Source organism: Numenius arquata, chromosome 1, assembly GCF_964106895.1.
Source record: "Numenius arquata chromosome 1, bNumArq3.hap1.1, whole genome shotgun sequence".
Lineage (NCBI taxonomy): Eukaryota > Metazoa > Chordata > Aves > Charadriiformes > Scolopacidae > Numenius > Numenius arquata.
Window position 1 is genome coordinate 129,578,059 of NC_133576.1, and position 25,645 is coordinate 129,603,703.

Below are 25,645 nucleotides of genomic sequence, written 5' to 3' on the forward strand. Positions count from 1 at the left end.
ATCAGCTGCAGCACACAAACAGGTCCGTGCAAAGGTGGTAACATCGATTACTTCTTTTCCCCCCTCATCCTCAGCCGTACGGAGAGTGCTAACAGTTGGAAACGCAACAGCGGGTGACAAAGAGGAACTGGAAAGTGGAAGTCCTACCTAGCTATAAAAGAGGTGCTACTTTGCCTAAAAGGACAACTTGCAAGAGGTGACAGGGAAGATACTTCAGTTACACGGACAATACGGAAAAACAAGGGAGCTTATAACATTTGTGAAAGATACACACTGCCACTGTGGCGATTAACCCCCCCACCCACCTCACCTTGTACCTAAAATTCGAGACAAAGGTCATTTAAATGTTAACTGAAGGTAGGGGTCCTGGGCAGGGGGGACAACATTAAAGCCGAATGCTACTCTCCCCAAACAGTACAACAACAAACCAGGGCAGTTTTTCAATTTACAAACACTTCCCCTTCTTTTGTCTGTTCCAACCCACTTCAGCTTCTTATCTTTAATTAAAAGGAAGTCACAGAGCGTGTAGGGAGAACAACTTGTCATTGTATTTACATCCATCTCACATCCACTGTCAGGTGTTTGGCCCCGCTGAGGCACTCAGGTGCTACTGTAATATTATAAATAAGACCATCTTCTCAAGTGGCTTTTGGAAGACAGCAGGACTAATATTGCATTTGATACTACAAACGTGTTGAAACAAATTCTACACATACAAATATCACAAAACCACTTCTACAAACCATTACAAAAATGGAACCAACTTCACTGATCTTCAGTCCAAACTCCAAGGCGGATTTGTTAGTCAAGAAGACCAAAACAACTGAGAAACAGAAATTAAACTAACATTTAGCTTACATTTCATTAGATTTTGTAAAAAAAAGACAATATTTTTAATTTATGAATATGTAGAAAATTCAAAATCCCTAACATTTACAGCAGCCCCTTATACTAAGCCTGTTTGTAGTCTCTCTTCCATCAGTGCCGAGTAAATTAATCCCAGACATCACTGTTGAGATGGCCAACTGAGACATCTCAGGCTCCTTCCTGATGCCAGCTTCCATTGCATTCACCCCATGTCACTTCTTACTCATGACAGAAATTTTTTGTTCTTGCTCCTTGTGTGTTGGTTTGGGTTTTCTTTAATAAATAATGAAAGTCTACAACATGCTTTCTCAGGTACATGATTGCTGATTAGTACACAAGTATTCTGTAAACCAGTGTGGCCTCTGAGGAACTGCCAGGCCACTGAGACGGTTGCGTTCAAAGAGCAGCACCTTGCGTTGAGCGCAGCCAGGGTGGAGGAGAAGGCCTCCTGCAGTACGAAGCTCCTGCGGGCTGCGGCGGGGAGGCATCAGCACGAGGAATCTATGAGTCTTTGGCGAAGTTTTTTATCTTCTCTCGGACTCACGTTGCCACTTGCATCATGGTCTGTCAAAACTAAAGAGAAAGTAAACTTTTAAAAGTGAAAGGGCCACCAAACCAGGCGACACATTCTCGTTTACAAAGGAACTGCCACCGGGACAGCGCTGCAGGGCAGGAGCACCCAGCAGCAGGGATGCCCTGCAGCACCTCCTACCCTTATGGTCCACAGTCAGCATCTACCACTGGTTTGTTAACACCGTTACTAATTAAAACATGCTGATGCCCCTAGTGACAGAAGAAAAGACGATGAGCCACGGGCAAAGCTTTGCTGACGAGCGGTGAAGTTCGCAGCTGCACCCAGGCAGAAGGGGAGGGTTGGACCAGCTGCAGCTGGTCACGGAACAGCAGCTTCTTTCTGCAACGCACTTTGAGAGAGCTTCAAGCATGAGTCTGTTCTGCTCTGGAGGAAAACAAGTCTTTGAAGTGTTTTTGTGAGACGAAAACAGTCTCAGAAGCTCTGCTTTCAGATAGAAATGAGTCAGACTCTCTATTAGCTTTTTCAGCTCCTTGAGCAGAGAATCCCCACTTTGGGCTCTTAAATTCTCCTACCAAATCCCACCCACCTGTAATTTCAAAAAGGGACACATTTAAGGGGAAAACTATTTTCTGTCAGGATTACTCCAAACTGCTGTACTAAAGCTGGCTGCCAGAAGTGCTTCTTCTAGTTTGAAATCAATTCTGCTTGTTTGTTCTGAATTCCTCTGTTGTAACTTGACTTCTCCTCCCAACCTCAGCCTACCAGAACAGCTTGACCAAAGTACAGAGGAACAGTTACCCTCTGGATGCCGCTACTTCTTTTTTATTAAGCACAGGGCATACCTTTCTGAAGAGAAAGCAGATTTAATTCTTTCCTGCCTTTGAAACAGTTCTTTAACTTCCCCTGAGCACTCTGCTCACCTACTCAGGTCAGCTGCTAAACGGTTTGAAGCACCTTCACTTCCATGAGTGAAGGACTTTGTGATGAGGCAGCTCACACAGTCTCAACTCCTTCATTCAGAGGTAGGCACTGGTGTCCTGCTGCTTCTGTGGGGACAGCTACAACAGCGGCCATGCTCACACCAAACGGGAAAAAAGCCTTTCCGTCCCTTTATGCCTCTCCCTGAGTATCTGGCTTCTCTTCTCTAATTCTGCACTTGAGGAGGGAACTGGAATCACATTTAAGATACGTCACATTTTTTAGCACATAGACTCTAAGGCCACATCTCAAATAACAGTGATTGCTCAGAGCCATGCATGTCTGGTGGGAATACTCAGAGAACAGCCACACCAATCCAGATTGACTCAGACCATTTTGGCAAAAATCACTTTACAGTCAATCTCCCTTTCTCTCTGCATAAGAAGGAAAAGGAGCATGTTAACTAGCCCTGGTCCCACTTCCCTTATCATTTTCTGTTCCTCTGCCAGTGGCATTTCTGAGCATCACACTTATTTTTACATTCATCTAAGACTTCTGCCCAAGCCTCAATGAAAAGCAGAAGCAGCAGTTTAGCCCTTTTGAGCTAATCTCTGAATCACACAAAAACAAATGTCCTGAAATCACCAGCTTTCTCACTGGAGCTTATTCAAGCACAACCTACTATAGACCTATCTAGTGCTCTTCTACTGTACAGGTGGTCTTTAGGAGTTCAAGTTCAGACAGCTGAAGCCTCTTAGTGCTACAGCAGAGATGTCAGCGAGGAGCACCAACTTAACAGATGCTTCAGCGTCCAGCCTGTGCCACTGACCTGCAACACCACAATCTTCTGGCACACATGTGAAGTTATAGCAGTTATACTGCAGACAACATAGCAAGGCCTAAGCAGGTCCATCTTCTTGTAGAATATGTTACAAAGTTTTTGGTAGGACTACACATCTAGATGAAACCTACTTTGTTTTGCATGAATGATTTTTTAGTTTAATAGATTCTTTATCCCTCTATACCGACATGTTTGGAATTGGTGTTTTTGTGGTGTTTCTTTCTTTAGGAGATTTTAAATAAATAGCAGGTCACCTTACCTTGTAGCTCTGTGGCATTTTTGTCCAGCTCTTCTGTAGTTGTTTCCTCAGGCTTCTCCAACACAGCTGTCCCTGGCTTCCCATCCACGGTATCTGTCTTAATAGTACCGAGGTTTACCAGAAGTTGCATGACATCAAACTTCTCAGAAACTGCAATGTTCTCCAGCACTTTGAGGCATTTAAATGATTTAAGTTCACTCACGTTTTCCTCAAGAAAGAGGAGGTAAAGGCTTAAGTCATCAAAACACTTTGACTTGAGTTTCAGAACATCGAAGGTTGGCAGGATTTCATACACTTTGAGAACACCTGAATTCCACCTCCACGGAACAAACATTGCATACACTACCAGTGGCATCACTAGGAGATAGACCAGCAGATTAATGTAGCTGAGTACCTTGAAGACACCAACAGCAATAAGCTTGCACTGAACCACTTCTGGAACAGTTGTGTCATTCTTTAAGATCCCAGTTTTGATAGTGCAGAGAAACTCATCACTCAAAGAGGAGAGGCTAATGTAGTAGCCCAGGTAGAGGCATGCAATGAAAATAATTACTAATGTGAGTAAACGGCAGATAATGTATTTAATTATTAAGCATTTGGAATTCTTCTTCGTCTTCAGGTACTGCTCCACAATTGGGTATTTAAAGTGGCTTTCAGATATTTCCCACAAACTGAAAGAGAGAGAAAAGAAAAACACAAACCACATAGATCAGATGCTGCAGCATTCACCTACCTCAAATTTCAAAGAAACCTAGTAATACTCAAAAATAGTCCAATAGTAAGATTGGATTCCCTCTTATTGGGGTAAATCAAGAGTAGTTTTACTGAAGTCAATAGAAAAACAACAGAAGAGCAGATAACTAAAGAATATTGACACTAATACAGAAAAGCCACTTCAAGACAAAAGAGCTCAAATATTGGAAAACGGAAAAAAAGCACTGCCCTAACAGCAAAAAAATATTTTTGTTCTTTTCCAATATAAAACAGGTATAGCAAGCAAATCCATGGATAAAAGCAGACTTCCCCAGCACTTGTTTGATAATAGCACTTTTTACTTGTCAGGACCTAACTCCACATTTTAAAGAACAGACCTAAGTCTCCACGGCATTGCTTGTACCACCACAGGCAAAGAGAAACAGGTACCCTGCCCTAGGACGAAGCAGAAACTGGATCTGATTAGAAGAGTGCACTGGTTTGATCAGGGAGGGGGGCACTACTTCTGGTGTTTGGTTTTTTATGGTGGTTTTTTGTCTTTAAAAAGAAGCTTTGCAGACGTAGATCTGAAAGGAGAGGAGATGACAAGTAATAGACTTTGCCCACAGTGTGCAACTGACTGTCAAAAACATCGAGAACTGAAGACTGCAGCCACCCCCGTTATCTTATGTGGTGGTGGGTAAAACTAATTAACACCTTCTACAACTAAAGAAATCAGGACATCTCAGGTAATTAGTAATCTGAAGAGCTCATCAAATGTTTTCTTTGGAAAAAGAAAGTTCTAAGATCCAGCTCCAAGTGCCCACAGTAATGACTTCAGATGTCTTTTTTTTTAATCCAAATTTAAAAGTGTGTTGGGTCACCATTCAAACCTTTTCAATAAATTTCTAAGAGAGTGCAGGTGTCACATCTGTTAAGAGCTGAAAAAGAGCAAAGAAAGCCAAGCCCCAGCATCTTACCTCTGTGTCAAGTTCTCATTAACAGCTGGAATCAAGTCAGTAGGGTCCCTGGGGTCTCCGCCGCGGATGCTATTAGCAGCTTTGATTGCCCTGTTATAGGCTTTATCAAGTTCTTCCATAATGAATTTCAGGTCTGAAGAGAGGTGAGGTGCTGCAGTGAAGCGCCAGAACAAACATGGTAGATACAGCAGGATAGCGACCAGCAGAAGGATGTATGGGAAGAACTGAAGGGAGAAAAAATTCAGATTAGGCTCTACCTGCATATAAAATGTCAGCCAGTCACCATCATTCCCTATAAGCCTATTAAATTCCCCATAAGCCTATTAAATTCCCTAAAATTTGACTTAAATGCTTTTACTAAAACCCACTTTTGTGATTATCAGGGACATGCAGGGAAGCAAAATCTCTTCTCAGACAGCTCCAGTAACCTTACTGCTGCTCAGAGCTTTGCAAAAAAAGTATTAAAAAATGGCAGAATAAAGTTATCATGATCCTGATAACATATCCATTGCATATTCAGAATTGCACTGCTGGAGCTGAAATTGAGAGAGGCAGCATTAACCCGGGGAAGAACAAATAGCAAAGGCAACCGAAGCAGCTATCAGAGATGCTGAGTGGAAGAAGAGGATAGTGTCACATAACTCTCCCTCCCAAATGTGTCACTACTGTTCCTAGCAACTAAAATGCTCCAAACACCGGCAAAATCTCTCCTGCTTTCCATTAGCTGTCAGGAGGTTAATGAACAGACCATCTATAGCACTGCATCTGCCTGCGAAGACACACGTGTTCAGAGTGCCTGACATGCAGAGACTGTGAAGGATGGAACTATGGTTGTAATATTTAAGGGTATTTAAGTATTTTTAGATAGGTCCTAAATGGAAACCAACACACAACATCAGAATGGTCGGGTGTTAATGCAGCGTTGAGAAGTTAGTCCTTACATGGTCCCCACTGCTTAGGGAAAGGGCTGAAGCAGGTATAAAATAAACAGCTTGAAGTCTTTCCATCTTTCTTCTAGTCATCAACGAGTAGGAGTTTTTCACCATGAGACTCAATCTCTAATTCCCCCCCAGCTACTGGAAAGAAGGCATTTTCTATCTACTGTGACATTACACTAAGGTGTACATTGATATGTAACACTACCCTTACAGAGACATGATGTAAGATCTAGTTAGGCAAACAGTTAGTTAACAAAATGTACTGCAAATTTGGCCAATCTCCAAATCACTACATTCTACTTTTGATAGTAAGAACACTAAACTCAAACCCAGCATCTTAAATGTTACAGTCATGCCCACGTGCACATTCATTGAAAAAGCCAATGCAGAATTTTAGAGGAAACTTGGACTGAAGTCATTAATCAGCGCAAGTGGAATAGCTCCACTTATGTGTGTAGATACTTAACAAGATGGGAATCCCGACCTAATATTAACATTAACCTGTGTTTGCATTAATCAAGAGAGATTGAAGTTTTGTATGCACAAAATAAATTATTTGATGCTATTGACCATTTTATCCAGAAAAGCTGCTTCTAATATCACCTAAAATTAAAGCAAATTATTAATACCAGGAATGCATATGACATATTAGCACATAAATAAAACCTCACTTCTTAAAGGAACTGCATCAGCAACTGTAGACGATAATACAAACCATCGTTCTGGATGTGCACATTCTCTACATTGGAGCCACATCAGAAATTTGTGGCACATGGTAAGAAAAAAGCCAGGAAAAGCACTAAATAGCACTAGAAAGCACAGAAAACAAAGAATGCTGTATTTAAAGGTCAGATTTCCCTTGCAACCCTTCTTATAAATTCATACTTTAATCATTTCTGCTCAGTAGCAACATAATTGAACTTGGCCAAAATTGCTACTTCAGTTTCTAGATAACAGAAAAAAGAAAGAAAGAAAGAAAGAAAGAAGAAAAGAAAGAAAGAAAGAAAGAAAGAAAGAAAGAAAGAAAGAAAGAAAGAAAGAAAGAAAGAAAGAAAGAAAGAAAGAAAGAAAATTTCAAGAAAGGCTCACTTTTAAAACTGAAATAGAAATCCTACAGTAACAAGATTGTTTCAGAAACCTAAACAGAGTTGACTGTAATTATATTGTACATCCCACTAGGGGTAGCTCTTCCTCACCAGCCAGGAACGAGCATCAGGCCGGTACTGCAACACCATAGCTGTGGCCTGTCCCCTCTCCACCGCAGGGAACTGACCTCACAGGCCAGAGGGATCCAAGAGGTTGCTTCTGATCTTCTGGAATTGCTAGGGACTGCACATCTGCCCAGTGCTCCCACTGAATTCGTACTACCTTCTGCACCACTATGCTCACCAGTGGATTGTCTATAGTCACCATCGGGAATTTCTTCCCTCCAGAGCTCCCACCTGCACCAGCAGCCAAGACTGCCTTTGGGTGTGGGTGCTGCTCTCCTTTCTGAACTGTTAACTGCTTTCAAACAAACTGAGCGAGCTCATTCTCTCAAAAACACATTCTTAGTGGCTGTCATCTCCCAGCTCTCGGATCTACTTGCTGCCTCCTGGACATGATCTTTCCCCTACCCCCACCAGCCTGTAGAAACCATGCAGAGCTCTGCCCTCACTACCGCCTCTCTTCCCTCTTTCTATACAGCAGGTAACCTCAGATCATCTGTGGGTCTTTTTTCCAGATCTCTCCTTTCCAATTGAGATGTAAAGTTCTGTTGTGTCTGATGTTTTTGTAGACATCTGGTCAACTCAAACACAACAGCTCAAGAATCTGCCCTTCGTGTTCAACTCTGTGGACAATGTCACTGGGTCTCTCAGGTCTAAGTTCTGGATGCCCAGGACCCAAAGCTTTATGGTTTCATGGCCAAGCTCTTTCAGTCCTCTGATTCTGTATTATGTAGAAATAGAAATTATCTATCTATGAACACAGCTTAAATTTATCTAAGCTCCTCTAAGCTGATGCAACACCTTTTCCATAGGCCAAATGCCAGCTTGCGTAAGACTGCTGCAAAGCCTGTTCGACTTCACTTACTTCTGTGTCACACACCTTTTTGCATCCTTCCTCTGGTGCCAGGTGGGGAAAGAAACAACAAAGAAACACCTGATTTAGTAAGGAGCAGCCAAAGCTTCTTACACTGGTTTATACCACTTGGCTTTACTACTGACTCATTTGAATTTTTACAAGCATCAGAGGATTTATGAATTCCCTGTCTGACTCTCAAAACTGGAAACGTCACCAGCAATATTCAATTAATCTTTGAGATCTCTTTATCCTGAGGCCTACAAGACATGTGGCAAAAGACAAGCGTTGACACACCAAAGTCATAGCCCAAAACCTCCATTGTCCCAGTCCCCATCTCTTCCTTTATACCTAGAAAAAGACTCTGTGAGCACGTTCTGCACTTGTCTAGCACATTAGCACCAGCCCTGTCGCTCTGCCCCAGACCTCCTCCAATCCCACCCATCTCCCCTGCCTCATTACATGTTGTTGTCTTACGAAGACCAGCCTCTGCCACCTTCCCTTGCACCTCTTCCTCTCCCCGACTCCTTCACCACTGCCTCTTCACCTAGAAGCATCACACCACTGGGACAAAGGCACATTTGCCACGTGTTTACTGGGCTTCCCCTTGCCAGGCTCTCGTCACTCCCAAAGCTGTAGCTCATGGCAGCATGGGAAAACACTATGCAGCTCTTTTCTGAATGGTCTCAAACCCAGAGCAGCAGCGTGACCATTAGTCCAGCTCTTTTTGTTTGGAAACAAAAGCCTGTATTTGTCAGCCCTTCCACAGCACTTGATGCACGACTCCATCCTTCTCGGATTCTGGCTTTTTTTAAAAATGAAAGATACGCTTGTTCTATTTGTTAATGGTAGGCTTAGATAACTAGCAAATTGTTTTGAATCATTAAAATTTAAGGCCTTGAACCAACAGGCAGAAGTGAAAATGCAAAGTCATCTGGCACGAGTCCTAGGCTTCAGAGCAACAGACTCGGATTATCCAGCTCATCTGACTACATTTACAGTCACACATAATGACTTCCCATTTTAAGAAGAGGACCCTGTGGTATTCATACAAAGATGAGCGTGCGCCATATCCCTTTTTATATAGTTTATGTACTTAACTCCAAGGCACCAAATACACAAGGAGGAAATGCTACTTCAGTCTTGCATAGTTAGTAGTATTTAGGTTAAATGGGAAGTGTCACTGATCTCAAAAACTATATGGTCAAATATACGCCAGAGAAATATATTGCCCTAAAAGTAAAACTACTCGTTTTTTCCTTCAACAGCAAGTTCACAATGTTGACTTTAAGATGGTTTGAGACTGCATAACTGAAGAAAGGGCTTCTGAAAGTAGATTAGAACAGATACATTAGAATAGATACAATATCCTATGGTATGAAATGCGCCGTGCTGAACTTTATTAGCGAAAGTGCATCGAGGAGTACAACACCGTACTTCAAGCTGGATGCCCTGAGCTTTCATTTCCACCCAGCTGCAAGGAGAAAAGGACAGGCAAAGGCCCATTGAGTTTGCCACTCAAAAACAGAGTAGCAGAGAATCAGTTAGGCTACTCCAGGTTTCTGGAAGGTACTAGGTATAGTTTCTGTGTGATTAATATTCAGCACAAGACAGACAAAACTAGTAGCACATGCACCAGGGACTCAAACTAGTGTCCCCTAAATGTTTTCTGCTAAGTATTGCTGAGCTCCTGAAAGCTAAAGATGATGGAAGCAAGTTCACCTGCCTTGCTTGTCCCCCGTCTGATGGCATGCTGGGTGGGACAGCAAGCTCCCAAAGAGGCAGGGCACTAGAAAGCCAAGATGTCAACTGCCCCTCATCCTGCACTGCTGCAGCTCCTTTCACTTGACAGACCTTTCAGCGCTGAGCACATCACGGGCTATACCTTAACTCCTCCTGAACGCCAAGAACACCTGATACCTGAGCAGGGTATGTCTGAGATCTCAACACCAGAAACCGCCCCAGCCCACATTAACTGGTGTTGATGAGGCACTGAAATCCAAGCCTTATCTGAACAGGAATCTGTGCAGAGGAGGATTCCTCCCTCCAGGCTAAGGACGTGTGTGCTCAACATCATTGCTCTGCGACAAGTAACTGAAATGGGAACTGCAGATTTAGTGCCTCTCTGTATCACATGGCTGTAGTCCTAGAGTAACACATCCCAAAGGTGAAAAGAGGACCAGATCTGACACCACCTGTTTGGTAGCCTGTGGCACAACACTCCACCAAGTCCTGCAACGCAGAAAGCATTTTTCTGGACAGCAAGAGCTTAGGAAATCGGGTGTCCATCTCAGGACAACACATCATTTTCAGTCTTGTGTTCTACACTTGCAAAAGCAGCTATGAAGGTTATCATCAAAGCAAATCATTTATGCACATAAAAATGCTTACCCTTCACAAATGGGTGCTGTTTTCTTCCATCACTGACTATAAACAAGTTGAGCAATTTTTAAATCAATACTAGCTATTATGAATGGAGAAGGAAAATAACCTGCATGCATCCAGTCCGAACTCTAGAAATTTATTTAACACACTCAACTCTTTTGAAGTCATGATCAATTATTCAAGTGCCTGAACTTGCTCCTTTTATGAAGATTATCTTATTATGAAGATGCCAGAATTTGTGAACATCTACGTTCAGGTAAATACTGAGAACCATCTTTACTACATTTCAGTTCCCTATGCACACGCATAGCTTTTCACTGATAAATACACATAGGGCACTAGCACTACAAAAATTAAAATGAATTCCTGATATTCTCAGGACATGATTTTTTTCATAATTTATTGGAAGGCCAGGGAAATAAGCTTTGAAGACATCAGCCAGTTTAATTTAATTTGTTAGAAACTAGCTAACTGGTCAACAGAACATATGTATGGGTATAGAAGAAGTGTTTGAATAATCTGTTTACATAAGCACATAAGACACTGGAATCACAAAAATGTCTTTTAAAGATGCATTAGCATCCCACTCTCCTGCAGGTGAAAAGAAAAATCAGACTAAGCCACAAAATAATCTATTCTATAGCATCCCCAGCTTCAATTGTGCTAAGATACAGTAAATACTCAGTTAAAAGGGCATTTAAAAAACTTCTTCTTAAGCTCAAATATGCTTTTATCATCCAAACAAAATAGAGCTGCCAAGGGTGGTGTGACCGACAAGGCATTTTAAAGGACCTAATCTACAGAAAGCTTGCCAAGGTCTGGATAAAGATGGCTAGCAGAAGACAAGAACCTCTTTAGTGACATTTAGGAAACAACAGTTTTGTAATGTTACTGCATCTTCAGTCCTTATTTCCTCTGGGCAAACACTATGAAAGTGACTGCAGGCATTCAGACTTCTACCATACCTAAGAGTAGGCAAACACTAACTTTAAATATAACAGCACAAAGCCGTCAAGCTGCACAGGTCTGAATTAGAGCCTTGAGAAAATTCATCGGCACTGGCATACAGTACTTCATTCAACGAAGAATGAAGCGCTCAAGTGTCTTCACTCACTTGAGATGAAAATGTTTCTCATTAAAAAATAAAATCATGGTGAAGTGTCTGCTTCTTCAGTTCCAAATTTCTGTTTGCCACTGGGAAGAGCCTAAGCAAAGGCACAGGCCCCCAGACAGGTTAATGAAAGCAATAACGTGTTTCCAGAAGCAAAGGTTTTAAGCTTTCTCTGCATACGATTCTATTCCTGTTTGAGTCGACGGGAGACATTTCATTGGTGTTCAGGGCAGAAACATGAGCTATAAGTGACTCACCACTGGGGTTGAGATACTATCCTGCCTCCAGACCTGAAAGTGAACCTCAAACCCTACCTGTTACTTGCTCCCTGTTTTGATACAGCTTAAAAACTGTATTTCCCCCCGCTTCAATTAGTAAGACTAATGTGACTGAAGTAGCTCTCGCACTACACTCTCAGAGAACGCTTTATAAACGCAGCTGCGTTCAGGTTTCCTGGCTCTGACAGCCCCTGATCCTCTGGCTGGGGCTTGATAGGAGAAACATGAGGAGCCCTCCCTCAACTAGGAACAAACAGTGAGTGATGAGAACCAGGTAACAACCATGATTATAATCATACCAACAACACAACAGAGAACCTCGGGAGACTTTTTTGTGTATTTACAGAGAAGCAATTCAAAGAACAACCCATAGGTCCACAGTAAGTCCTACTTCTATTACAAAAAGTGAGTATTTTCAACAAGCTGCATTTCACTTTATGCACACAAACACCTCAGACCCACTCTTTGTACTCAATGCTTTGAGCAGGTCCTGCAGCACTTGCCCTGCACTTTTACAGAGACCTCAGCCAGATGACTGACCTCTCCTGGCTACGCCACGTGTGAAGACCTTTCTGCTGTCAGTCATGCAAACACCAATGTGTAGACGAACTGTTTGCCTGCAGTTCACACTGGTACAGATGCCCTTGTTCTGAAGAACCCCCTACTCCCTTTACCTCAACTTTGCTTACCTTATTTTCTTCCTTGATTCTCCTCAGTTAATAATAGACTAGAAAATAGAGTAATTCAAAAAACCTTAGAAGTCTACTGATCACAGGCCCCTCCACCCTGGCAATCCAGATTTCAGGGCTAGGAAGAGGTCACCACTGAGTGTCCAACTGCCCCTAATCTTGCTTGGTTGCCATCATGTCCGCTGACCATCAAGAGCCAATAAGATGATGCTCACTGTTCTCCTCCATGGGTTTGTATAAATTTCTCTGGGCTTTATGGGTTACAAAGGCTTCACAGTGCAGTCTCCCCTTCCACTGGACTGCAAGGACTGCCCACTCACACTGGCCAAAAGTTTGTTTCTATTCCAGTTAAGGGTCAAGCTAAGTTTTACCAGAACAGGTTGTCTGGTGAAGCACTTGTTTTTAGAGACATGAAGCAAACTATCTGCATAGAGGGAGCCAAACACCTTCAGATGCTGGGAACCAAACGTCAGTGTTAATAGCTGTAACAACATTCCTTCCCTGGAAACTTGTTAGGCATGGAAGTTGATAAAAAAAACAGTAGAAGGATATTAATTAATACTGGCCTGCAAACAGCATCTGCAGCTCCCAGTGCCCAACTCAGTGGAAGAATAAGTGACTAAATGTGGATTTAGAAGGTTAAGACAAGGCACCCAGCCTTTTCTACAATCTTTGACTCAGCTGTTCAGACACACTTGCAGCCAGTCTGCAGGGTATTTTCAAGGAAACATCACATACCATTAAGCTATCATGGAGGAACTGTGGGAAGAAGGGTCCTGCATCGATTCCTGAGACAGCACCAGTCAGCAAAATAACATGGGCTGCATCATAAAAGTATGACCACTTAAGCTATTAGTCACGGTTGGCAAACTGGGAGACTTACAGCTATCAGCAGGCGACTATGGCATAAAAGTCAACATAAAGAAATTGGGTGACAAGAACTCATTCCTTCAAGAGGAAGGGGCAGCAACATATCCAGGTTTGCAGGTGGAGTTTCCACCCATGCAAGCCACCTGCATTGAGAGATGTCCCAGCAGCTTTGACTGGCCTCTGCAGAAGGTCTGGCTGAAGTGAAGTGCAACACTAACTGAGCAAGGAAGAGTTCAGGCCAGAAACCAAGAAGTCTGGCTTTCATATTCATGAAACGCAAGACCATTGCATCAAGATTATGAGTGGAGTGAACTGGAGAAGGCAGTAGTAAATCCTTATGGTTAGTGATTTGAGTCAGCAAACAAATCAGAGACAGCTCTGAATAGTCTTTCAGAGGAGAAACCGACAGCTGACTGGATAATAAAAGCTGAGGTACGAGATACACCAGCAAAACCCAGAAATACAAGTGCTGCAGGTCCCAGACCTGAGCTCCCTCTAACACCAGGTTCTCCTCCGCTCCCAGGTGCCAGGGGAGTTATTTGCTGGGGCAAGTAATAAAAGGGCTGAGGAAGGCACTACGCAACACCCCAAATTTGCAGAGCTCCAACAGCATTTCTTACTTTGGCATCAGCACTGCCCAAGCCGGGAGACGCTGCCTCTCGAGCTGAGCCAGCCCCAGGCACTGCATGGCATTTCCTCAGAGTTTGTAACTCTAGCCAAATCTCGGCTAACTGCTTTGAGCCAGCTCAAGCATCTTAGTACCTACTGCTCCTTTTACCCACAAAATAAGTCTTTTACTGTGCATTCAGTATGATGCTGCTTTACCCAGCGGAGTGAAACACACTCACGGTTTGCAAGGGAACAGCCTGTGAAAGCTCAGAAGAACACCATGAAGATAGAGTTAAACCTGTTGGTACCAGTGATGAACTTCACCTCTCCCAAAATGCCTATCTGCCATGAGGATAGGCATCATTTTGCCTCTCCATGCAAAACTGGCCAAGTGTAACACAATAAAAATACACAATGTTTTCACTACCCTGTTTTCCTAAAGCAAGCTTTTGATAGATATAAGCATTAGGGCAGTTGTTGTGTCTTGTATCCTGGTCTTAAAATAGTTCCTGGCTAAAGCCAGGTGAGGCATGCAGCTCCAGGGCAACACAGCAACATTAACATGACTCTTGGGTCAGATAACTGGTGATATTTGTTATTATAGCATGACAGACCCTTCATTTAAAAGCAGAAAATACCTTCTCTAGTACTACCCTCTTTGGAAGTAAGGGAAAGAAAACATTCTCTCTAAAAACAGAAAGTCAAAGCCAAGGATGATAGCAGAGCAGAGGAAGAAGAAAAGTGAGGCAAAGGCAGGCTTCTACATGGGGACAATTTTTTGCAGGAGAAGGAGATCTGTACATACTTTATGCAGCCACAGGGGAATGTTTTCTAAGTTTTTCTGGGATGGTTGCTTCTGCTGCACAGCTGCCCAGCAGTAGGAGTCCACGTACGCAGCTTGTCGCCAGGAAAAGGAGCTGGGAGCAAAACAGCTTATCTGAGCACCTGGGGAAACAAAGAAAAAGTTATCAGGTCCTCAGAAGATTTAAAAAAAAAAAAAAAAAAAAGGGAATTCCATTTTAGGAAGGAAAGCTCACACTCAGAATTTTGCAGTATCCAAAACTATTAAGTTAAGCAATCGAACAATACACAGCAGTTCCATAAGGAGAAGAGTCCCTGAGTTCCCACTGCATCCAAAGGGTTAAATCCCCACAGGGACTCTCTGATGTCTCCTAAAGGCTGAGACAGCATATTAGAAGCACCTGTCTTTTATGCCTATTTTTATAAGGTTTTGGGGGAACATAACCTCCAAGACACATCTCTCTCGCTTGCACTTGACTCAGGTTGGCCAAAGGGGAACCACCAGAAACTGTGATCAGATAAGGCTGGTTTCCTGAGGAAACAGCTACCATCACGTACCATCATGCCGCTGGATTTCCCAAACGCACAACCTACAGCTTACACATTTATTGAAACAAGACCTCAAACACCATTCCTGCAGCCCAGCAGCCCTTGCAGTGACACAAGGGCAAGCCTGGCCCAGGGTGCTGCCACTTCTTCTGCCTCTGAGACTGCGCATGAGTTTTGAGGGGTTCACATCACACATGTCAAAACAAGGATTTCCTCCTGTAACTTCTGGCAGAGCAGTCGTGGCCTCCAAACATCTCCAAAGAGTGCCAGATCCCTCTTCACCAGCGCAGTGAGCTGTCATACCCAGGATCAGGATCCCACAATCATCCCCACTCACTCCCAACAGCTCTCCAGCTGCTCGGGAGCTTCAAATTATGATCAGGGCACTAACTGACAGCAAGAGCATCCTTAGCCAGCCTCAGCCTTAGGGTCAAATTCTGCTCTGACCAGCTACAGGCACCAACTGAGTCTTCCTGCAGCATATCTCAACGACGAAGAGTGGTTATTGGACATGGAGTATCAGTGGCTCCTTGGATGAGAGCTGGTAAAATGGAATTAGGGGGTTTGATTTTCTTTCTGAAGCTTTGATAGTGAAAGCAAAAAACCACACACGTTTCCAGCAGGCTTTCATAGAAGTTGAAATAGCATAACCATTTCACCAAACGAGCGTACAAAGTGGAAATGGCTCTTCCATCAACATCCCTCTTTCAAGGGCAACCTCCAATACAACAACAGTATCAAAAGACCAAGAGAGAGTAAGTAGTGCTACTTTTTTTTTCCTTAATATATTCATCAAAGTTAGTACTAATGGCATGGCTGTGTGCTTTATAGGGAAAAAGTATTTTGTATAAGATTGTATCATTCGTTGTGCCTTTTTGCTGGTCTAGCTTTTCCAGAATAAGAACTTCTTTTGTAACAGGAGCCAGCCGCATTTGCCTTGTAACTTGTACAGCCTTTTTACACTGTAGCATAGTCAAGAAGCATTATGAACAAAAGCCTTTCCTTATGAGTCACTAATATAATTATTTCTAAGGCTGTAGTATCATAAGGACATGGTTTGACCTGTCACAAGCCTCCCTTATGGAAAACAAATTACTGTTTATCAGACCAGAGCTCATGTGATTTAGCAAAGTTGGCACCAGACAAGCACTTGCACTATCCCAAAGCTTTGGGAGTTTCTGCTTCAAAAAAAAAAGAAAAAAGCGGGGAAAAAAAAAAAGAGCAGGGAATTGGAGTGTCTGTGCTTAGCTGGACAGGGGCCATTTACAGGGACCATTTATCTCTGCTCTCATCACTTAAAGAACCTCCTGCTGTTGGCTGTGCCCAGTGTGCAGCAGCAAACAAGCGACCTTTTCAAGGGGCAAGCAATAGGAGTGTTCAGAAAGATGCTTTGTCCTATTCATGTCTGTGTATCAGCAATAAGAAACACATTCCATGTGTTCATTCTCGTTAATGGCTGGGAAACCACTAAAACTGATGGAGTGTTTAAATTGGTGAAGAAAAAGGCAGCCAGCATCCTTCTCCAAAATTAGCAATGAAAAAGGCGGCCAGACTCCTACTCCAATGAGTTACGTGCACAACTTCATACCAGAATAGCTACAGCAATGCCAGTGGGGCAGCAGAGCAGTGAACCTTGCTCATCTGATCCCCAGGGTTCCAGCAGGAATGTTGGAAACCTTTGACTTGGGAGCCAAGCAGATAGAATTCGACATCAAGCAGAGGCTGGGACAGTCCGATTATTGCACTGGTTTTTAATTAATTTATTGCAGCCCTGTTTGTAAACACTTGTTAATGTAAATTAGAACTTTGCACTGACCGTGGTAATGTTAAGACTCAAACAGAGAGGATGTTTTTGTGTATAATCTGCAGAGAACACAGATTATTAAATGCATCTGAAAATGGTCACAACTTTCCATCTCTTTTTCTTTCTCTCATCCAAAGGAGTAATGGCAACAAATCTATGAAGATAATTTACTTTATGTTGGGTTATTCTGGAGGAAGTGAAAAAGAAAACCTGTAGTTTTTATTAGCAGAGAAATTAGGCAAAGGGCCAAATGCCTTTCACAGAACCACTGTGCACACACACATGCCCGGGGCTAGTTCATGAAAGGCTAATAGTCCTCTGCTATCAAAGGAACAGCCTCCTGGCTTGGTGACATGAAAACATTCCCCATTTTTTGCTCCCACAAGTAATAGAAGGGGAAAAAGAAAAGCAGCAGCCAAGCCCAGCACAACAACAGGGAGATAAAATACACAGAGACAAGGCTGAGGAATAATAAATGACTGCATTCATTAAGCAGTTGCCACAACAGTCTTTAGGCAAGTTATCATTACACTTGGCAACACACTTTTTTTTTTAAAATCATTCCCTGGTACTAAACCAACTTTGGAGAGGGAGTGATGGGGATTTGACTTACACTTTTGCAACCAAATGGCAATAAAAAAATGCCACTTACTGTGGTTGCCCTGAAGAGAGACCACCCAAAAGAGCTGCAGAAACTTCAGGCAGCAACAGGTGTGCAGCCACGTATGATAAAATATCGCTTTTACAATTGTGCTGAGATTATCAGGTGGAGCTGGTCGCTGCCGGCAGGAATGGCTTGCAGGCATGCAACTGAGTGCAGAGTACAAGCCTGAGCCACCGCAGCCAACGAGCAGCCAGGTCGAGCTGTCACCCCACTCAGCCGCAGCACGTCTTTGTGTGTGCTCTGCCAACAAGCTATCATCTCCTCCGTGTCTGCACCAGGAGAATCCTTTACCTCTGCAACTATACAGCACTACAAAAACTGGCATGGGGCTGCCTAAAGGTGGAGATACTGTGCCCCAGTAACACCTTCTCAAACTCTTCGTCCAAGTCTTTCAAGCTCATTCAGGAAGGATCTGTCATCAGATGTCTAAAAGAAGATGCCCCAATCCCAGCTGGGAGTTCTCAGAGTTGAGACGCAAGCAGTGGGCCTGCTCCGGCTCCTTTTCCCCAAACAGAGGTGGAAATTTTGCTACCGGTGCTAAATGAGCAGGATACAAGTCGCCTTTGCGATGCCCATCCTAATGCCCTTGTAGATGTTTTCCAAAAAAAAATAATAAAAAAAAAGAAACCCATCTACAAACAGAAACTCCCAGAATCCCAAGGAAAAACTCAGATCTGAAGGGGAATCCCTGTTCAATACCCAACTGCTTTGCTGGGGCAGAAGGTTGGATGAGCAGAGGACTCAGCATCCTCCAGCTGCATCCCTTACCAGAGAGAGTACAAACCCAGCAAGCTGGACTGGTTTCCTCCCCAGTGGCTCAACACCCATCTTCTGACTTAAACATCTAATTAAGAAACTACAACTAACAGAGAATATTTCCAAGAATCAATGTTAATCATATGCTGAACTATTTTTCCTGAACCAGAATCAGGTGGTTGTAGCTGACAGGATTAAACCTTCAGTAAGTAATTATTTCATTTCTAATGCACTGCAATCACTGGAAAAAGATTTGCATAAGCTTGGATGAAAACCTAGTCATTAATTCCTACTATAATTTTCCACGAGGCAAAATAAACAAGCCATGATACCCAAACACCTGATTTTATCTAGCAAGAATTATCCACATTAGCAGCCACCAAAGGAAAACCCTCAAACCAGAAAATCAAGGCACACATCCACAATGTGCAGACTGTCAGGCACCATCCAACGCGCATTCTCTACCCCAACATTAAAAAAGATTTTAAAATATGACAAAAGACGTCCCAATGCATTCCAAAGAAGGAGCAACTGTATGTGTGGGTGTTCACATATGCATTAAGAGCGGACCAGAAGGAATAATTTATTAGATTTATAGATGCTTCTCATGGACCAAAGTGGCAGGTTGGGTGAAAGAGAATAAACTCGATGTTTAAGAAGTAAGTATGGAGAGACACAAATGGGTGCACTGTAGGAAAGAACCTGTTCCCTGAGGTTTACTTTGGCAATGGAGCGGTAGCACAATGCAAAGCCCAGGTGATGCAATGTTTAAGTGGAGTGGGTCGGAGGAGCCAGCAAATATCTTTCCCTCTCTACGGGGCTGCCAGTTATCCTTCAGAGAAGTCTCAGAATCAGGCAGTGGGAAAAGAGCTGGGTGTTTAACAAGCGTTGCCTTCACAGCAATAAGTTTTTTGATACATGGGAAAAAACTTGTGAAGGAAATTCACACCAGTGAGACTGAAGGAAAATAGAGTTTCCCTTCACCTGAAGAAGGAGAAACACCTCAAAACAGCCGTAATGACCGTCTGGCTCCACTGCCAACATTGGTGGTACCCTAAATCTCAGGCAACACCAGACGGCCATGATGCTTTTCAAATAAATTCTGGCACCAAGAGCAGCTTACCATCATTTTTGCAGGAAATGAAAACCTGGCTATGTAGAAGGTAAACAGAAAAAAAAAATTTCCTCACCAACAGCTGAAGATGTTCACCCAAAGACAATTTAGACTTGACATTAAAGTAAGTGTTTTTTCAAGTTTGTCCTGGCTCCCCAGGCAGGCCTATTCCTGAGGCTGGTAACTTCTGGTATTTACTGAGCACTCCTTGTATGCCAAAGAGCAGCACAGCGTTCGCTGCAGTTCTCTGGGGTCTGCACCTCTAATGAAAGATGCTTTGAAGTTCACAGTTTGCCTGGCTGCTCCCGACCGATGCTACTCGCACCCTTGTTGACTCAGTCCTGTCATTAATGCCCTGGGTTCCAGAGCACCCTGCTGAGCTCAACGCAAGATGTGCAAATGTCAGCTATTAGCATACAGCCTGTTTCAGCAGCACTTGGAGATGTTTTTCAAGCTCTGGGCCAGCAGCTGCCATAGTAATAGTCCTTGGCCTAATTACACCCAACCCAACTTTAGCCCCCAGCCCTTACGGAAGTCACAAGATAGGATCATTTCCCAAAAGCCTCCCCAGCAACTTGTGAACGTGAAGGGAGTGGGACATCAGCACGGAGGGCCAGTGATGGGGTAGCAGGAGAGGAAAGGAGCATAATTCAACAGTTAAGACTATTTTTATATATATATTTGTTGTGATGCAGTCTTGCAATTGTTTTTTGGTTTTTGGTTTTTTTTTTCTTTCTATGGATTTGATTCTCATGACTGTTTGAGAAACATGATTAACCTGTATAGAGAGATACGGGCCCAGCCGGACGTACAATAAGGGATGCTGCAGGTGGGTACTGCTGCCCCCGTGCCACCCACAGAAGCTGTTGGGATGCAGCACCCAGCGTTCCCCACTAACACCCTTCACCCTGTGGTTTCTGCTGGCCAAAGCACCTCAAATCCCCCAGACAGCCAACTGGTGGCGGTGCTAACTAAAACAAACAAATTGGGCAAAAAACCCTCCCAGAAATTAGGTGGAAGTTGAGCAGGGCAAGCAAGGATTCTCACCACTGGGAAAGCCCAAAGTGGTCAATGGGGACGTTAACCCCACGGTGCGTAGAGCATAGGGCAATACTCCACTTCCCAACCTTTGCACTCCCTCCAGCAAGGAGGTAAGATGCATCAGAGGGAAACAAGATTTTTTTAGTGCAGCAAATCTTCGTTTTGACAGATTCATGCAGATACTGTGGGTTGGTCCATGGCCAGGCACTTCCTAACCTAACCACTCTGCCACAACTGACAAGCCGGTAGCAGTACCCAGACCTTCACGCTGATTATGCTCAAGTTTCTTAGGTGACTTACTTAACATATGATAATTCCTGGGTCCTGGGAGGATTTCCAAGGTGGTATGTTATATTATAAAATAAACAGAGATGCTAAAACAAGAGGATTAATTAGTACCAGCAATGTATGAGCCATGCACAACCAACGGCCAAACCGAACTTGTAGTAAGGACTGCTGGTGGCCACCACGATTTTCCCTTCTTCTCCCCCCTCCAGCTCTCTCCCTCCCTCCTCATCTTCCTTCCCAGCCATCACCTCCCACACGAAGCCGCAGTGAAGGCAGCCAGCACACGGTGCCTGAAAGCTGCTGTACAGAGAAGGTCAAAGAACATCATTTGGTGACAAGGAGCCGCTGGGCTTAAGCACGTATGAGCAATTCCCAGTTGACTTCCTACAGGAAAAGACGCAAATATTTGATGTCAAGTGGACAGCTCTCACAGCTGCTTCTCTTTCGGCTGCAACCCAAGCCAGCCACTGGTACATTTCCCAGAACTAACTTGGAAACAGGCCTCCACCAAAATTAAGCTGCTTGTTTCGATTTCCTCTCTGCTCAGCTGCCTGTAGCTGCTTAGGGCTGCAGTATCCTGCAACCAGCAGTGCCTCGCTCATAAGTATCTATGTTTTCAGCTAAATTGTTTACAATAAGAAAGCATATCTCAGATACACCGTAATCTCAATCCTGGTTCAAAGCTTCTCTTATTAAAAACATGGTCATGGAAAAATGACACAGACAAACTTCTACTGAGTCTGGGGCTCATACGCTGCTGAGGGTGCCCGTATCTTTTTGTGTCTGTGTGTGTTTTTCACCTTTTCTAAGAGAGATGGGTGATTTAGCCATATTTGCACAGTTTGTGGTACTGAACTACCTGACTGCCTGTAGTATATTTACTCTAAGAACTGCTAAATAATACAGGGAAATAATATAAGGCCATAATATAAGAAATACAGGCATACACAACACAATCCTATTGTTATTTTCATTTTCAAGTTCCCAGTATAAAATTGTATGAAACAAGGTCTAGGTGTAAAGAGATAACAGGTGCAGGATTTCAAGCAGCAAAGCTTCCCAGGGCTGGCAGAGAACGGCTCAATCACAGCTAAGCACTACCGGAACCAGCCTAAAATCATCACAGACCTGCAGCTGACCACGGGTTTCTAAAACATAACTAAAAATCAACTTAGATTAGTTCTCCTCCTGCCCCTGAAGGATGCCAAAGCGGGATGCAGGCACGAACCCTGGGAGTTTTGACCCTGCTCGGTGGCTGAGCGCGGCAGCTGGGTTCTCCACGCCTCCGGCAGAGAAATCCTCTGCGATACCCAACTGGAATCTCATTTATTTCCTGAAAATTCTATCAAAATTAAAAGTTACTTGGCAGCTTCAGAAAGCCTCTGTAAGGCTTTCTTACATAAACATTTCAATCGTTTTGCACAATTAACAGCAACCGCACGTAGGAGGGAAATTGCAGTTATCTAACACCGCACTGCAACGAAACAGCAACTCAGAGCAGGAAGGGAAGGTGACAGCTTCAGGTGCCAAGAGAATCTTAGATGGGAAGAATGCAACTATCCCAACAGAAATAGGAGCTGAGCATTCAATTTTTGTACCTGGAGGCAGAGATATTTCCATGCTGTGACTCACATACTGCTTTCACAACCACTTCTGATTCTGAGTTGCTCTTCTTCAGACCTAAAATGGACCCTACCATTTTCTCTCAGTTTAGCACTCCTGAGCTTTTTTAAAGCACAATTACATCATGAAGTGTCTGAAACCTATCCTTGCTTTCTATTTTATTGCTGGCTGAACTCTAGTGCTCACAGAACTGGGCATATCCAGCCCCCGAGACCCTCTCTATCCCCCAAAAAGCCTTAATGGAAACAGCTTTGGGATCTCCCGTAAGCAGCCAGCCTGCTGAGCCGCAAGGAGCATGCGGGAAACAGGAGACAGCCGCAAGGAGCATGCGGGAAACAGGAGACAGCCGTAAGAGCAGCGTGGCTGATATAGTATCACTTTCTGTATGGGAACCACGTGGTGCAGTTTCACCTACTGGGGTATTGCTCAGACATTTTTACTTTTCAAATAGAAGAGCTCAGTTTTAAACCTCATGTTTTCTTCTAACAGGTTCTCAGGATTATAAGCAAAATAAAGCACATGCCAGATGTAGCATGTGTTTCAATTCTTGCTTTATGAATCTCCTGCAGTCACAGATTCAATTTGAATTAATTGAATACTGAAATATGTTATATATAGCATGCACTGAGGCACAAATATTTGATTGGAGAAGATGAGAACTTAACTCATCTGAAAGAAAGGCACACTTTACCAAACGCTGTAATTCAGTTGTGTGCTGGAGCTTTACATAAGGAAGGAAAATGGAAGAAATACTTCTGTACAGCTCATAAAAGAGACCTTGATACCCAGGCACTGTTTCAAACTGGATCCAGTGCTTTTAGAGGAGAAGTAGAATGAAGAAGAACTAAGGGGCTCATATATGAGCCAGCATATGGAAATGCAAGCCCTCTTTTTCATTGCTTTAAGAGGAAGAAACGTGCACGTATCAGTAGCAGGTCTAAAACTAAAAGCAGCAGGTTAGATTATGGAAACACAGCTGTATCCATCCAGTCTCTGATTGACCAGAGCTGCCAGAAGGCTCAGATCTGGGTCCTGGCATTCGCAGCCTGGTTGTCCTCGACTCCTCTGTGTGGTTACTGCAAAGGTCAGTTGTCTGGGTCAAAACCACATCTATTGCAATAGGCATGGAGCTGGACATAAATACAGCAGTCTGGGGCATCTTATCACTTAAGCAGTCTGGTATCTGATTAATGCTATTCATGATGGGTTTGCACAGATTCACCACTGATTCACAGTCCCACTCCAGCTTCCACTCTCTTGACATTTGCTTGGCTCAAACCTATGGATGGTGTATCTCAGGTGTATACAACACTGAATGCCAATAAACAGATATATGCAGTAAATCTAATTGTTTGTCCAAGTGTGGAAGAAGCCCTATGATTCACCTGTCTCTAAATGGACAACGTTGCTGATTCAACCATTGCCGATTTGAAATCTTCATTCATATAGTGCCATTTAAATGCAGTGCAACTCTTACAAGCAATAGATTTTATAAGTGACCCCAAGGTTACAAGTCCTTGTCATTTGGATTTAAGTCATTTCAGACTCTGAAAAGGGCTGGCTACTAGGCTGATGCACAAGCCCTTTTCTAACCTGGGGATGGGGAAAAAAATATAGCAAAATAACTAGGAAACCTGACCTTCTCAGGTAAAGCATAGCTTCATCTACCGAGTCACACCAGAAGTTGAACTGGAACACTTGCAGAAGCACAGCAGAGCTGGGGAAAGCTTTAGCGAGCGCTTCCACGGCCCATCCTGTCTGACATCTGAGGAGCAGGTGACCAGTCTCAATATACCACTGAGCCACCCGCGGTCCAAACGCGGAGGTCTGAGCCCCCTTTTCCTTGGCAGCTGCTGAATGACAGCGAGATCTTACTGCGAAGCACTCCAAGCACCAGGACCCGCAGCACACGGGCATTTTTCAAGGCACAGCTCACGCTCAGGGCTGAGCAGCCCTGGGAAACAAAGAGCAGCATGGCTCCATCCCTCTCCTTAAATCACACCCAGAGGAGAAGACGGAGCAGCTGAGCTGACAGCGCTCTTCCTCAGGAGGTGTGAGAGAATGACAGCGGGTAGGGAACGTCCCGAGGAGGAGGAGGGCATTGGGAATAGCGGGAAAGGCCGGCCGGGATGCCCAGCATACCTGGGGAAGGTTGCACGGAGGCACCGCCTGCTGCCAGGGATGCTCTCCCGGCGAGCCGCTCTCCCTCTTCCGCACTCCCCGCGGCCCAAAGGCGCCTTTTCCTCCCACCCCCGAGCGGAAACCCCTCCCGCCAGCCGAGCCCCCGCCGGAGCTCTCCCCCACCACCACCGCGCCCACCGCGGAGCTCCGCGCCGCCCCGCCGAGCCCTTTGTCCGCCGCGGGAGGCGCCGGGAGGGCGGGGGGGAAGCTGTCGGGGAGGCCGGTTACCGATGGAGACCTCCTGGGCGAAGGCGAGGGAGATGAGGAGCAGCGGCAGCCCCACGGCGATACAGGTGACGATCTTGTCCAGCGCCAGCTCCAGCCGCAGCCCCTTGTAGCGCGTCTCCGGCGGCTCCTTCAGCAAGAAGTCGGAGAAGACGTACTCGGTGGCGATGTGTGCGATGGCCATGGCGGGGCTCGGCGGGGCCCGGTGCGGCTGGGCTCGTCGGGGCTGGGCTGGGCTCCGCCCGGTGCGGCTCGGCAGCGCCCCCGCAGCCCGGCCCGGCTCCGCCCGGCGGTGCGGGGCGGGCGGCGGGATGTGCCCGGGGCGGGCCGGGCCTCCCCCCGCCAAGGACGGTGCGGGAGAGCGGGAGGTGCGGTCGTGCAGCCCCCCCACCCTGCCTGGAGTTGGGGTCTCCGGGCCGCGCCAGGCCTTTTGGGGTGTCCCCGAGGATCATAGAACCATAGTTTGGGTTGGAAGGGACCTTTAAAGGTCACCTAGTGCAACCCCCCTGCAGTGAGCAGGGACATCTTCAGCTAGATGTGGTGGCTCAGAGCCCCATCCAACCTG

At 44.6% G+C, this 25,645-nt stretch overlaps 1 protein-coding gene across 1 annotated transcript; it reads right to left on the reverse strand.

The window, feature by feature from the left end:
* Nucleotides 1-1,354: 1,354 nt before the first annotated feature.
* Nucleotides 1,355-25,264, reverse strand: PANX1 (pannexin 1). The gene is made up of 5 exons (XM_074154742.1): nucleotides 25,084-25,264; nucleotides 14,840-14,979; nucleotides 5,094-5,317; nucleotides 3,421-4,091; nucleotides 1,355-1,440 (listed from the first exon to the last, which is right to left on the reverse strand). The coding sequence occupies exons 1-5, from the start codon at nucleotides 25,262-25,264 to the stop codon at nucleotides 1,355-1,357; spliced, it is 1,302 nt and encodes a 433-aa protein (XP_074010843.1).
* Nucleotides 25,265-25,645: the final 381 nt, after the last annotated feature.

What these genes read in the sequence shown, in the direction of transcription:
- PANX1 (XM_074154742.1), bottom strand. Translation starts at nt 25,264, where the DNA reads ATGGCCATCGCACACATCGCCACCGAGTACGTCTTCTCCGACTTCTTG. An exon ending in TTCCCCTGTGGCTGCATAAA is followed by an intron (nt 5,318 to 14,839) that starts GTATGTACAGAT and finishes TTCTCCCTTCAG; the next exon opens with TTCTTCCCATACATCCTTCT. An exon ending in AATGAGAACTTGACACAGAG is followed by an intron (nt 4,092 to 5,093) that starts GTAAGATGCTGG and finishes TCTCTCTTTCAG; the next exon opens with TTTGTGGGAAATATCTGAAA.